Source organism: Perca flavescens, chromosome 11, assembly GCF_004354835.1.
Source record: "Perca flavescens isolate YP-PL-M2 chromosome 11, PFLA_1.0, whole genome shotgun sequence".
Taxonomy (NCBI): Eukaryota; Metazoa; Chordata; class Actinopteri; order Perciformes; family Percidae; genus Perca; species Perca flavescens.
In genome coordinates, this window is record NC_041341.1 from 12616193 (window position 1) to 12630344 (window position 14152).

A 14152-nucleotide genomic window follows, 5' to 3' on the forward strand; every position below is an offset into this window, starting at 1 on the left:
TGTATTAGGTCTTTCTCTGTCACACACACACGCACGTATGCACACACACACACACACACACACACACACACACACACACACACACACTTGTGCCATTTTTCCAAGACAAGACGTTAGTCATTAGCACAAATGCTATATCAAGTACTTTTTAACATCAGATTACAGGCATTGTGTTCCATTAGGACATGGCTGTACATAGCCGCTTTAACCACAATCTCACACCGTTCACCTCCATCATTGACTTCAGGGGTACATCTTGACCAGAGTCATTTCAATACTCTTGTCTGGTGTATTAAGCTCAAAGGACAGAATGGTTTCTTTTTTATAAGAGTTTTGAGGATGTTTATGGGCTGTAGCAAAGCAGGTACACTCAGTTAATTCAGTTTAGATTTAATAAAACCTACTTTTAAAAAGAAAGAATAACTCAAAGTCAATGTACACTGTATAAGTATAAGTGTACTGTGTAACCACAGCCTGATATAGGCTAAAATATACCCTATTCCGCTGTGACATATAACTCTATTGTAGTCTACAAACTATTAAAAACGCATAAAAGAGCCATACTGTTGCACTGGGTTCAACAAGTTCTGTCATTGTGAATTGGCATGCTTAGAATTTATCACTCTCAACTCATCAAACTAACAAAACAGTGTGAACACAGAAGCATGCTCAGTGACATGTGCCTGACTTGGAACCAATCTTCATCCATGATCAACACTTACTTATCCTTTTCAGGGTCGTGGGGGAGCCTATCCCAGCTGACATTTGGCAAGAGGCGGGGTAGAACTAGTCACCAGAGGTCAAGCATACAGCTGCAGAGTTTTTTCAGCAACCAAATAGGTGGAATAAGGCTAGAATTATGCTGCTCTGGGCTGTACAGTACGTAAGCTTGCTTGAAAGGTAGCACATGTCTGTCTGCAGCCTCACCAGACGAACAGTACAGTTAGCAGAGACGAAGACTGCGGTGCAGAGGGAATTGGGCCTTCCAAACTGGGAGAATAAAGAATGTTAATTTCTGTTTCTCTTGTCTTTGTGTTTCTGCAGCATCTTATTTGCAGACATCAAGGGTTTCACCAGCCTGGCATCCCAGTGCACAGCGCAGGAGTTGGTGATGACTCTTAATGAACTCTTCGCCCGCTTTGACAAGCTGGCAGCGGTAAGAATGCAATTTCATATTCTAAGAAAAATTATGTTTGTTTCTTTTTTGTTTAGAGAATAATCGCAATTCATCCAATGCAAATGTAAGATAAGATAGCAAGCAGAAAATTTTGCACAGAGATGCATCTAGACCGTACGTGGCTCTTACAGGTGATTGCTGTGCAGAGCTGTTGTACCACCTTATCAGTATACCAGTTTAGACCACTGGTGATGTTATTGTCATCATAGTGTAATGTTGAAAACTGTCCAGCACATTATGTGCCTGGTTCAAGGCTCACATAAATGCCACACAGCTGGCAGAGGAATAGTTAGGAGTACAGGCTGCCCAAAAGTCATTCAAGGACTAGGGTACATTCCATCTAAAAGCTTGAGAAGTGGGGGACACACTCTTGAACCTAAGGAGGACTCGAGGAGGACAAGCTGATAATATAGTGCTAAATAATCCATGACATAGTTGTTGTCTTTCAGGAATATAATCGGCATAATATTTGTATTCATGTTGACAGAGGAGGTGCTGATATATCAAACAAACACAACAGAGTATTACATTAAAAAGTAATATTCATTTCTGATATGCAAAATTAGGTTTATTTTTTCAGGCTTTCTTTCAGTCTTTCCTTATTGTTTTTCCCCTATGAAATATTGTATAATTTGACTCTCTTCTGGCCTCTATAATGTATTAAAGATAACAATCTGGGAAAAAATAATCATTCTTTGGGTGAACTAGTCACAGCCTGTAAACATATGCCAACTGATGAGGGGTTGCAAGAACACATAGCTTTACTTTTGGAGTTCACAAGCCAAACAGATTGGGAACCACTGATTTAAGACATTCACACTAAGCCATCATTTTAAATTTTCATGTGAGACAGAAGGCCAAAACACAGAGAGCTAGAGATTAATTTTACGTCAGCTTAGTGTGTGGACTCTAACACAGGCCTTAACTTTATTTGGTCACTCTTTCAATGTGCTTACTTTTTAAATTAAAAAAAAAAACATATAAAACTCTCAGCATCACTCTTAGCATGTGAGGGTAGAAAAACGGTTATAAAATACATATCAGGCAATGCTAGCATGAATACAGACATGTGCACAGAGCTTAAGGGCAGCTCCAAAATATCAACTTCATATCTGCCATCAATATCCTGCAGCCAGACATGTGTTTGTAGCACATTTCTAATAATCTTAACCACAGCTTTATAAACAGCACATTCATGAATACTGACATTTTATTTTTCTTATCCAGAAGCTTCATTGTTTGTCCAGCTAATGCTCAATGTATGTCATTTGTTTATGAAAGGTGAAATGATGTGCTAATCAATATTTATGAGTGAAACCGACATAATGGCATTATAAACCAGGATCATTGCTACTGACGCTTTTATGTCCATGCCAGATGTACCTTGTATCCACACACACACACACACACACACACACAAACAAACACGCTCTGTCTGTGCTTTTTTACACAGTGGGTCTTTTTGTATTTTCCCAGAGCCATGTGCTAGAGAGATACTCAGGTTCAATGTCATGAGACACAGTGTTCTCTAAAGCCCTACAGATACACACGTACACACACAAATCCTGTTTTACATATCCATGTAACAGTGTTTCATAGCTACAAATACACCTTCGCAATACAGACTCATCTCTGAGGCCGAATGACCTTTAAAGGATCAGTTGCCTTAAATTCCGTATATAATCTCACTAACCTCTAGTGCCCTTTTGACATGCAGATAGTTTTGGCTTTCATTTTCCCGGATTTGAAAAATCTGTTGCTAAGATTTCTCCCTCCACCCTCCTTAAATCTGCCATAACTAGATTTTTTTAGCCACTTGTTTCAGTGGTTTGACTTGTGTTCTGGATGTTTAGTATTAATGCCAGGCCTGTCTTACACCGTGAATCCTTCACCTTTTGATTGTCGCTATTGGAGGCCTGCGTGACTGAAACCATTTGTTGAAGTTATCACTTACAGATACATCTGCACTCCGCTTTGTTTTCCATGTTTCTAAAAACAATTTTTGCCACATAGTTGGACTGTAAGATACGTCTTTAACATGAAGCTTTGTTGCAGCTGTAACATTGATCCAGTTAAATCACCATAATAACATTTGTTCAAGGTTGGACTAGGTTGAACAGTTATGTGGTTGTGGTTTGTTAAAGGCATATTTATTTCAGTACATACAATAGTCCTCAGGACACAAATACACAGGCGCACACACACACAGATGCTTAAAGCAACACTATGTAACGTTTAGTGCAAGCTGTAGTTCCAATGAGACAACCTGTAGGGGGACCGAAGCGGGAAAAATTACATAGTGTTGCTTTAAAATCCCAGGTTCCATGTGTCCTACCACCTACGACAATAATATTAAAGGATGAATGAACTTGGTGTGTGAGGTGTGTGAATAGGACAAGCTGTAGAGTTTACTAACCAAGGGAAGACATGTACAAGTGAAGTCATCATGTAACCCACCAGAGTAAACTCTTCTTGAGTTTATGAGCTGGTGTACTTATCCAGTAAGTTGTTCTTTCCTGACAGGAGAACCACTGTCTGAGGATCAAGATCCTGGGAGACTGCTACTACTGCGTATCTGGGTTGCCAGAGGCGAGGGCCGACCACGCCCACTGCTGTGTGGAGATGGGGATGGACATGATAGAGGCCATCTCGTAAGTAGCCCCCGGAGTTAACAGGGCATGGCTGGTTAACGCATGTAAAATGGTAATAGAAGCTCTTGTCTACAGTCTGCTTCAGTTTCATTGGCTGGGAAAACTGCTCGACGGATAACTACAGTTTTAGTCATATTTCATGGGAATTATTTATCAGCCGTGGGAGCGGTAATAACTAATATCACTTTGTATACAGGAATACTTTTCTGTTATACATCCAAAAACCCTACACAAAGATCCCCTGCCTGCTCCTGCAATGTTTTTGATTTAGGTTTCTAAGCCATCGCAGCTGATCTGCCTCCCTCTGCTCTGTTAGCATCATCCTCTCTATTTATTCATCCATCCATCTGTACATTTTCTGTACCGGTCTATGCTGCTCAGAGCAGTAAGGATCTGTATGGGACCTTATCCAACCATGCACTGCACTAGTGCTTAAAGGAGAAGTTAGATATTTTGGAGAAAAAAAACACACTAATTCCTTTTATTCCAAAGAGTTAGATGAGAAGAATGATACCACTTTCATGTCTGTACAGTAAATATGAAGCTATAGCCAGATAACATAGCTTAGCACAGAGACTGGAATCCGGGAGAAACCGCTAGCCTGGTTCTGTTCAAAACATTTCTAAAATGTTGAACTTGTCCTTCAAAAGTAGTAAATTAATCAAGTTATTATTATTAATAATAACTTCCCCCATCTGGAGGAAGCAAGACAGTGTCCCAGCACCCAGAAGTTGTTTTCCAAAACAGAGATTAATTTAGAGTGGGTTTTCGGTCAAACCACCAGGTCAAAGCTCTGATATTAGTCCAGTTCGCAGCATTATCTGCATATTTAGCTGTAATCTAATCATAACGACTGCATGGGGAATGTGTTTTTTGATCATTAAAAGCTGCAATCAGTCTTGCAAGACCCCACGGCTGCCTCTGTTTATTTTTAAGTCTGGTGCCACGTTCTCAGTCATCATCAATACATGTCTTTTACTTTACACAGTAAGACAGCAAGACACATCCAAAACATTCACTTCATGATCTACATCAAAAAAATTAGAAACAATCATTCGGCAAATTATTATTTTTGTCACTTCACCATACTTTCTAATGTTTTCTGCAGGCTGGTACGTGAGGTGACTGGGGTGAACGTGAACATGCGAGTGGGAATCCACAGCGGCAGAGTGCACTGTGGGGTGCTGGGACTCAGGAAGTGGCAGTTTGACGTCTGGTCCAATGACGTCACACTAGCCAATCAGATGGAGGCTGGGGGCCAAGCTGGGTAGGTCTCTCTGCAGTAGTTATAGTAAAATTCAAAGTAACTACAAACCAGTCCGTTTTACTGAAACTGTATGTACAGCCATATACAGTATCCGAATAATGAACATTTATATGGGTGTTTATGTGTGTTATTTTCCTTTTCAGGCGTATCCATATCACTAAGGCCACTCTGAATTATCTGAACGGGGACTACGATGTGGAGGACGGAGCAGGGGGAGAACGAAACGCCTACTTGAAGAAGCACAACATAGAAACCTACCTCATTGTGGGCTGCAGTCAGAAAAGGGTACGTTCCTCATTAATGTCTGAAATTGCATTGGCCACACATAAAAGTACACATAAAGTGCACACTTAAAGATACACCATATTTAGGGCTGTTTAGCCACTAGGGGGCAATAGAACTCCACAACAAGCTGATAGACACACAGCCATGACATATTATCACCTTGTAAAGCTGCTGCTGTGTTCGCAAACATTACAACAGATACATATTTTTATACGATTGGAGTCATGTTTCACTTGATAAATATAAGTCCAATATTCACAGTCCATCTAACCTGACTCCGCCAGATGGATTGCTTCGCATTTGCTCGGCATATCCATCTGGGAACTTTCCGTTGGAGAACTTTTGGGAAGGGGCGGACTACTGGTTATTTGATAGGATGAACCATCTGTCTATCACCTATGTTAGTGATAGACGGGCCAAATCAACCAATCAGATCCACGAAGCGTATGAAAATACAACCACAAGCCCGCCCCTGCTGCTGCAGGCAAAGCATAGCTCGTAAGCTCAGCATGCAAGCAACATGTCGGTAAAGGATATTTGCCATTTGTGTAACGAGAATTTAGGAATAAAAGGCACGATTTCAGGTTCCCGGACCATATTCCAAAAGAAGGATCCAAGAGAAAAAAAAGCATTAGCGAGCAGCTAACAGAATTAGGGCTACTGCTGGCTGATAATACTGGTTAGCTGATTGGATAAACCATCGGTCTATCACCACCTAACCCACCTCAAAACCAACGCTGATTGGCCCGGTCGTTTGGCTAACGGCTCCAAATTTTCTCTGCCTCAAGATGCCAGACTGATCTGCGAGTGGAAAACTGGAGCTCGCGAGATCAGGACGGTCTCACGAGGCTACAGTCCATCAACTCCTGAGTAAAATATCAGTTTCTTTTTAGCTGCTAATTTTACTTTCTTCACCAGCTAGATGCCAACTTTGTCTGTGCTGGGCAGTTAGTGTGCATTCATTTATTTCATTCATAATCTAAGAAAATTAATTAATGCAGCTTTAGGAAAATCTCTAGGAAAAACAACAATAATTTAAAAAACATCAGTAAAAATACCATTGTTTTCGCACTGCTTGCTCTTGAGGGAATTACTGTAATTGTTGGAATTGTTGGGGCTTTGTAAATTATAGAGTGTGGTCTAGACGTACTCTATCTGTAAAGTGTCTCGAGATAACTCTTGTTATGATTTGATACTATAAATAAAATTGAATTGAATTTAAATATTAGTAATAGCAAGCCTTCTGGAGTTACACCATTTAATAGTTTTGGATGACTTTCAGCTTCTGATTCAAAGCATAAACAGAAGCTGTGGGTGTTCAAGTGCTGCTCCTGATGGAGCTATCTTTTAAAATAAAAGCAGCCAGTCCATATTGCACATATCACTGTTTATAAACTGGGATTCTGTGAACTGTTATTCGGAGAGGAATGAATTCATCTCTGCTTGGCTGCATGAGCTCCAGTTTGTTTATGACAGAACTGCTTTTATCAGCTGTCTTTGTCCTCTAGCAGTATCACAAGCTGTGGCTATAGATAGCATGTCATGTGAAGTGATATCTTCTCTCACTTTTGCTGCTCATGCTCTGAGACAGAAGGAAGATTGTATAGTCTAATTGTTATGGTTTCTTTTTTCAATTTTTGAAAAAAAAAAACAACAACAACCTAGAACCAGAATGCGGTTCTAATATCAGATCTGTACGAAATAAAATAGTTACAGATAGTACCTCCGGAAAACATCTTTTAACACAGCAGAAATGGAATTCTTTTTTCCTGAGCATAAAAATACTGTACTGTTGGTGGAAGTTTTTATTTACTGCTTCTCACAGTATGATGAGTAAATAAATGATTAACGTTGTCTTCAGTGGCAGGATGATTTTTGTAAAAGTCTTACCACCTCGCTATCACTAACGTAAAAGTAGAAATACCCCATTATCAAAATACTCCATAATTCCTGCTTTGAAAAAAAAATACAAGTAAGTAAAAGTACAGAAATATTAAGTAACAATTCTTCCTGAATGTTGTGAACTAGAAGTACAAAATGGCCCAACATACAATAGAAGTACCTCAAAAGTACAGTACTTGAGAAAATCTACTACATTTAAATAAAATCATAGTCCAGTAGAGGCAACATTGTCTTGTGACCAGTTGCTGTCAAACCAAACACCAGAAAGGGATTTTGTGTCTGTCAATGAACTTTATATTTTGTTTAGTTTTTGTGAGTTCCTCAGTATGTAATGAATATATTCTAATTCTGTATCTTCATTTCTTACAGAAAGAGGAAAAGGCAATGATAGCCAAAATGAACCGACAGAGGACAAATTCTGTCACCCACAACAGTGGCCATTGGACTGACCGACCGTTCTACAACCATATGGGTGGCAACCAGGTCTCCAAGGAAATGAAGAGGATGGTAAGGAAGATTTTAAAAAGTGGTCATTTCAGAGTGTCATGACCCTCTGCTTTGTAGAGCTGCTATTATGCTTGTTGGTATTATTAGAGTGCCACAGCCAGGTGACTCCCCTGCCAATAATATCTTATCTCAGCCCTCATTTGGTGATGAAGCCAACACATGGCACACTCGGAGAGACAACAGCAACATGTAGGCGACCGGGATGAAGCGATAACCACATCTTGTTGGTCCACTGCTGTCAGTGGAGCAGGGAGGGGGAAAAAGACCCCCATCCTTTATACTTTACCCTCTCCTGGGATGAAAAGCTTGAAATGTAGCAGCAGCAGAGTGATCCATACTGAGATTCATTTTTATTTATGTGCTGTAGCTCTCTCTCTCTCTCTCTCTCTCTCTCTCTCTCTCTCTCTCTCTCAGCTGAGCCGACCCTGCAAACAGAGAATCACTGTGAATGGATGCACACACACACACACACACACACACACACACACACACACACACACACACACACACACAGTCAAGCAGGGGCACATCCACTCATAAACACACACGGTCCAGTAATAATAACGACGTTTCCTCTCACTCGTCGTCCCGTTGTTGTTGGTCGAGTAATGATGATGCGTCAAGCAGACATCCTCTAAAATAACCAATTAGGGAGTGAGTCAGCTGAATCCGGCTTTGTCTTGACAGTAAGTGTACCTTGTCTGGGTAGATCTGTCCAAAAACAAACACAAGACATAAAAGAGTGAAGAAAATATAAAAAACACACAAGGTCAACCGAAATTTAGAAAGTGCATATTAACAGGTTATTGTCTGGTATTGTCTTTAAAAAACTAACAGACCGTTTTTCCTATGCAGTTTGGAACAGAGGATTGTGTTTTGTTTATTCTCAGATCATCTGTCCACCCACCTCTCTCAATGAATCTATTATGGGACAGAATGTGTACGTTTTATTTTTTCATTGCAAAAGTCCCGTTTACAGCAGTTTACAGAAATGATTGAAATTAAAATATGTGCAAGATTTGAAAGTTTTAAAATGAACTAAATTAAAGCACACGTTAAAGGGGAAATAATCATGGGGGGGGACTTCATTTTGTGAAAACAACTAAAAATTTAAAGTAAACAAAGCCTGTGTTGCAATCTGAGACCATGGAGTATGAAAGATGTGGAGAGGGAATTGCATTATGGGAAGCATAGGAGGATAAAGTACAGCCCAGGGGAGTCATCTTAACTTTAACTTGTGCTCAATTGATCTAAGATACACAATACAACAACATGAACACTGCTGTGACATGCATACTCAATATTATAACATTTTCACTCGCTGTATAACATTTAAATACTGCATCATTACTTAAAAACTTGTTTTACTTTCGTGTCATTCCCTGCTTTTATTCCAGAGGTCAGGTGCATATTCTGCTTCTCTTGCCTCACAGTTTCCACCTAGAGTTTATTTTTAACTCAGTGCACTCTCAGTGTGCGTGGATTTCCACACCAATTTTTTTTTTTTCATGATTATTAGTTTGTATATTTGTATGTGACCACAGGCAGAGGCTCTGGTAGCAGCCCCATTGCTCTTTTCATCATTAGCAACAGCCAATGACTGAGCAAACAAAGAAAAAAGCGCAACCTACTGAAACTCCAACCACACTAACACAAAATCAAAGATTCCAATATGATTTACACTTGATCTTTTTGACAGTAAAAGCAGGAACACTACAGCTGAGACTGCTCAGCTTTAAAAAAACAAAACAGGCTTATCTCCTGTCGTCCATGATGAGTACATAAAATTAATGGTCCCAACATCATGTCAGCGGCTATGGGTTTTTTTTCTTCGTTTGCCTTATATCAGACAAGATTGTCACCAAAGTGTCTGTGTGTTCTTTACGCTCTGACTTACAGAGCCTTATACAGCCTTTCAAAGTCTGCAGAAACATTAACGCTTCTGACATTAACTTTATTTACCACAGTTCAGTCTTTGTTCTTCCTCAGCCTTGATTCTCCTCCTGCCTATCACTCTCTCCCTCTCTATGTCTGTTCTGCTAATCACCCGGCAAGCTCTGAAGATAAAACGTGTTGTAGCGAGTGAAGAGTCAAAGACACACAGTAGTGAGAGAGAATTTGTGTAGAAATGGGAGGTAGGGAGGGGTGTCATGGATGGATATTCTCTATTGTTCTATCTATCTATCCAGACACAGATACTGAGCAGTGCACTTTGAATGATTTATGTGGCATCCACGAGTTTACACACGCACGTTCCTTTACTTCTGTTTATTCAACTGTTGAAAAGATGAAAGGAAAGAGTGAAACAAGCCATTTTTAAAGCAAAAAAGCCAAATATTTGATGGTTCCAGCTTCTCAGTTGTGATAAGTGCATGCCTTTCTGTGTCATACATGATAGTACCTGAATATCTTTGGGTTTTGGACTGTTGGTCAGACAAAACAAGACATTTGAAGACGTCATCCTTGTATTCTGAAAAATAGTGATGTTTTTCACGTTTTTCTGAAATGTTTATAGAAACATTTATTGATTCAAAACAAGTTATCCACAGATTAATCAATAATCCAAATAATTGCTAGTGGTAGCCCTAGTTACAGTCTTTGCATGTAGAGCCAGCTGTGCTCCCTCAGCATTGATGTTGATGTGTTTTATCCAGAAGAGGGAGCTAGAGAAACGCATTAGCTCAGTTCATGGTAAAACATTTCGATGTGGACATGGATGGATTACTGAATGGGCCTACTTGGAACTGGCCCCGGGGTGCAAGGGGTCAGGAACCCCCAGAGCCTCTGTATGAAGGTAACTTCTGTTGATGGAAAGTCCCAGAGTAGGATGTATGAGAATTTATGTGTTACCAATGTTTGAATGCAGACACTGAATGACAGCAATTGATGATTATTAAATTGTAATCATTGGATTACATATTAATAAATCAGAAAAATGCCAAAAGATTATAAAAACCTACACTGAGAATAATGTGCTAAATGGACTTAAGCACTAATGTCTGTGCAGAAATACTCAACTAAGTTTGTTGTTTCCTTTCTGTCCGACTATGAACTTTGATGCTTTTCACTCTTACTCAATTTTGGGAAAAGAAAAGGTGAAAACTAGCAAGAAACTCATAATTTTTCTCTGCTCAACACTGTAACCTCTATTTTCCAACTCCTTCCTATTTCACTTGTTTTATCCCTTTATCTGATCTCGAGAACGAGAAAACTTCACAGTCTTTGTTTCCTGCTGTGCAGAGCTGACAATGGGTGAGATAAGAATAGAGCGGTGCCAATCTTCAGCCCAGTTTGAGGCAAATATCTTTCAGTTTTAGCAGACACCTGCTTGATTGTTTTTTCTACTCACTTGCTTCCAGCCACAGGGAACCTTTCCCTCCATACCTCCCTGTTTTATTTCATTTTCTCAGACTAGTTAATTAAGTCATCAGACTTTCAAGAACAGTTATTTTCAAAATTATAGTGCCAGCATTGCATTTAACAATTATTATTGAATTGAACAAGCTGATGTGCAATCAGAGGTATGATTGGTGGCCTGAAGCTCCTCAACTCAGTTTTTAATTGAAAAAAAATATATATTTAGCTAAGATTATACACCTAGACATATTTTTTTTGCTACAAATTGTAGCACTTGTTTAATAGAAGAAAACTAAATCTTGTTGTATAATCATATATTAATGTGTTATTCAAATAAAACAAATGTATATACTGTAGCTATACAATTCATCTACAAGCTTAAAACTGTGTGGCCATCACAGAAGTAATAGAATTTCTAATGTTTTTAACAGTTTGGCTGCGGCTAGCGCTGTGGAGCTAGGTCTGGCAATTCAAGACTGGCTGTGGCAAACGGTTATCTTTTCATATCGATTAATCTGTCTGGTAATGATTATTACTAATAATCGTTATTGTTGAAAAATTTCCAGAGCCTAAAGTAATCTTTGAATCATTTGTTTTGTCCTTACAGTAGTCAAAGACCCAAAGATATTTAATTTACAAATATATAAAACAGAAAACCAGTTAACCCTCATATTTGAGAAACTGGGAAGAAATGTTTGGCATTTTTGTTTTATAATTGACTTACTCGATTTTCATATTTTTTTTTTATATATTTTGTCAATCAAGATTTCTGTCAAGATTTCTTGCACATTTGCCAGTTTTGTTATCGTTAATTCAGGGTAAAGCAAACAAAAAAAACTGGGTCAAATCTGGTTAAAAACAGTTCAAAAATAAAGTTCCCAGTTGCTGTCAGACTGTTTTCATCTCCACTTAATTCATTTTAATGTTTTGCTCTTTTCTGTTCTCTTTTCTGTCTTGCAGGGCTTTGAAGATCCAAAAGACAAGTGAGTAGTGACTGTATCTCAACAACATTGTGTCTTCCCTCTCATCCTGCTCAGTGTTTTCTCTTTTTGTCTGAATGAATCTGGACTTACGGTCAGCATCTTAAAAAAAAGAACTGAGAAAAAAGAATCAATGGGCTACTTTGAAATCAGTAACAAACTTGAGCCCTGAAAGGAACTAACACTGTTTGAGTCACAGGACATATATGGCTGTCTCTAACTTTAATCAGGAGATCCATATTAGATCAGATTACATTAGGATTATTTAATGTGTATGAGCCACAGGGTTTGATGATACCTCTGTTTTCTTTTGTTGTGAGCTTACTTTGTAAACTCGCATACACTCAGTGGTCACGAAATGTTATGACAGACTTAATGTTATTCATGGCCTATGTAAACACCCAATTTGCTTACAAGCATAAATAAAGCCCAGATGGAAACATTAAATTGTTATGCTCCTGGTTACTATGGAATGCTATAATGCCTGTACTCTACAAAAAGCACCTGCAGTGTTCTTGCTTTAAAAGTCTTGCAGACATTTTGATACACACACTAAAAGAAAATGTCTTTCTTTCCTGATAAAAGTGCAGCAGAGATGGTTAAGCCCTTTCAGAAGTTGGGGCTCACTTGATATACACGTTTTTATTTATTTCTATATAATTTCTTTTATTATTTTTTATATTTTTGAACATACAAACACAATTGAACAATTTCAAAAACCCTCTCCCACCCCCCACCCTCTGCAGTCTTGAGGAAAACAAAAACAAACAAACAAGTAAAAACAGAAACAGAGCTCACACCTCGCCCCAGTCCCTCTCCTCTAATTCCTGCGACGCTGAGGTCACCAGGATGATACTTGTGCTGCCGTGTTTCTCCACAGATCTACAGTCGATGATTTGGCTTTGTTAATCCTTGCTGTAGAGAGCTCAAGCATAACTCTGTATAGAAAATACACCAACCACTGTTGTATACAAAGCGAGTCGGGCGGGCCAGTGCTGAGCTATCATTTTCTTGGTTGCGGTTGAGCCGGCTAGCCAAACCTTCTTCTGTTTCCCAAGCAGGTGTAATTTAGAGTCCTCATTAAGTAACAAAACAATCAGGTCAGTAGGAATTCAACATCCTATCACATCAGATATTATTGATGTTGTTTTATTCCAAAACTCATGCACCTGTTCACACTCCCAGACCATGTGCAGGAAAGTTCCAGTTTGTTCAGGTTGGCAGAACGTGCAGTAGTGAGTAGGAATGCCTTTAGAGACGTATCTCTAATATCCTAAACACTTGATGAAAAGGGACTCTTTTGGGACAAAGCTCCTGAAAACATATTTTATCAATAAGCTTGTTACTAAGTGAGATGTGGGCCTATATAGACACACAATTTTCAAATTTAGAACAGTTTTAGATATTGTGGTTTAATCTTAATAAAAATACATAAGGATCCTGTTTGGGAGAAATATGATTAGAAACCAAGGTTTTTGGGGCTTTTACATTTTTTGTTGTTGGAAATACTAATAAATATACAGTATTTCATTTGAGGTTCACTTAGCAGTATTCATTAGTTAGTTTAAATTTAAGATCACTTTGTTAATGCTGCTTTGTTGTCATGATTTCTGACACTATTAGTGTTGACAAATTAAGTAATTTTGCAGCTTTTGTGAGCGTTGTAACTGAACATTTGAGCACTAAGTAATTTAGACTCTTTGGAATGCTTTAAAGGGGACCACCACTTAAATTTAGAATTCAAATATTCATTATATATTTCCATGGCTTAGGGAAGTTCAATCAATGTTTGTGAACATGAGCTTCTCACTTTCAAAGCCAGAACCCAGAGAAGTAAGTCTCAAACTTGTTATGTAATCAGGTATAAAGTCTGGAGCTGCTCCATAGACAAATAATGCAAGATTTTGTGGACCCACAGAATGTTTGTTTTCTTTTTTAGACCCAAATGAGCTTTATTCTATTGTAGTGTTCTTAGTTCTGAAACAGAAAATGTACCCATATACTCATACTTTTTAGCTGCTAACTG

General features: G+C 38.7%; 1 protein-coding gene across 1 annotated transcript in view; it reads left to right on the forward strand.

Annotated features, from left to right (window-relative positions):
• The window catches only part of adcy5 (adenylate cyclase 5), an 87905-nt gene that overhangs the window by 51309 nt on the left and 22444 nt on the right, over positions 1-14152 (forward strand). Inside the window, exons 4-9 of the mRNA XM_028590922.1 lie at positions 1045-1156; positions 3701-3828; positions 4937-5095; positions 5239-5380; positions 7652-7789; positions 12107-12129. Coding sequence (XP_028446723.1) covers positions 1045-1156; positions 3701-3828; positions 4937-5095; positions 5239-5380; positions 7652-7789; positions 12107-12129 — 702 coding nt within the window. The remainder of the gene's footprint in view (positions 1-1044; positions 1157-3700; positions 3829-4936; positions 5096-5238; positions 5381-7651; positions 7790-12106; positions 12130-14152) is intronic.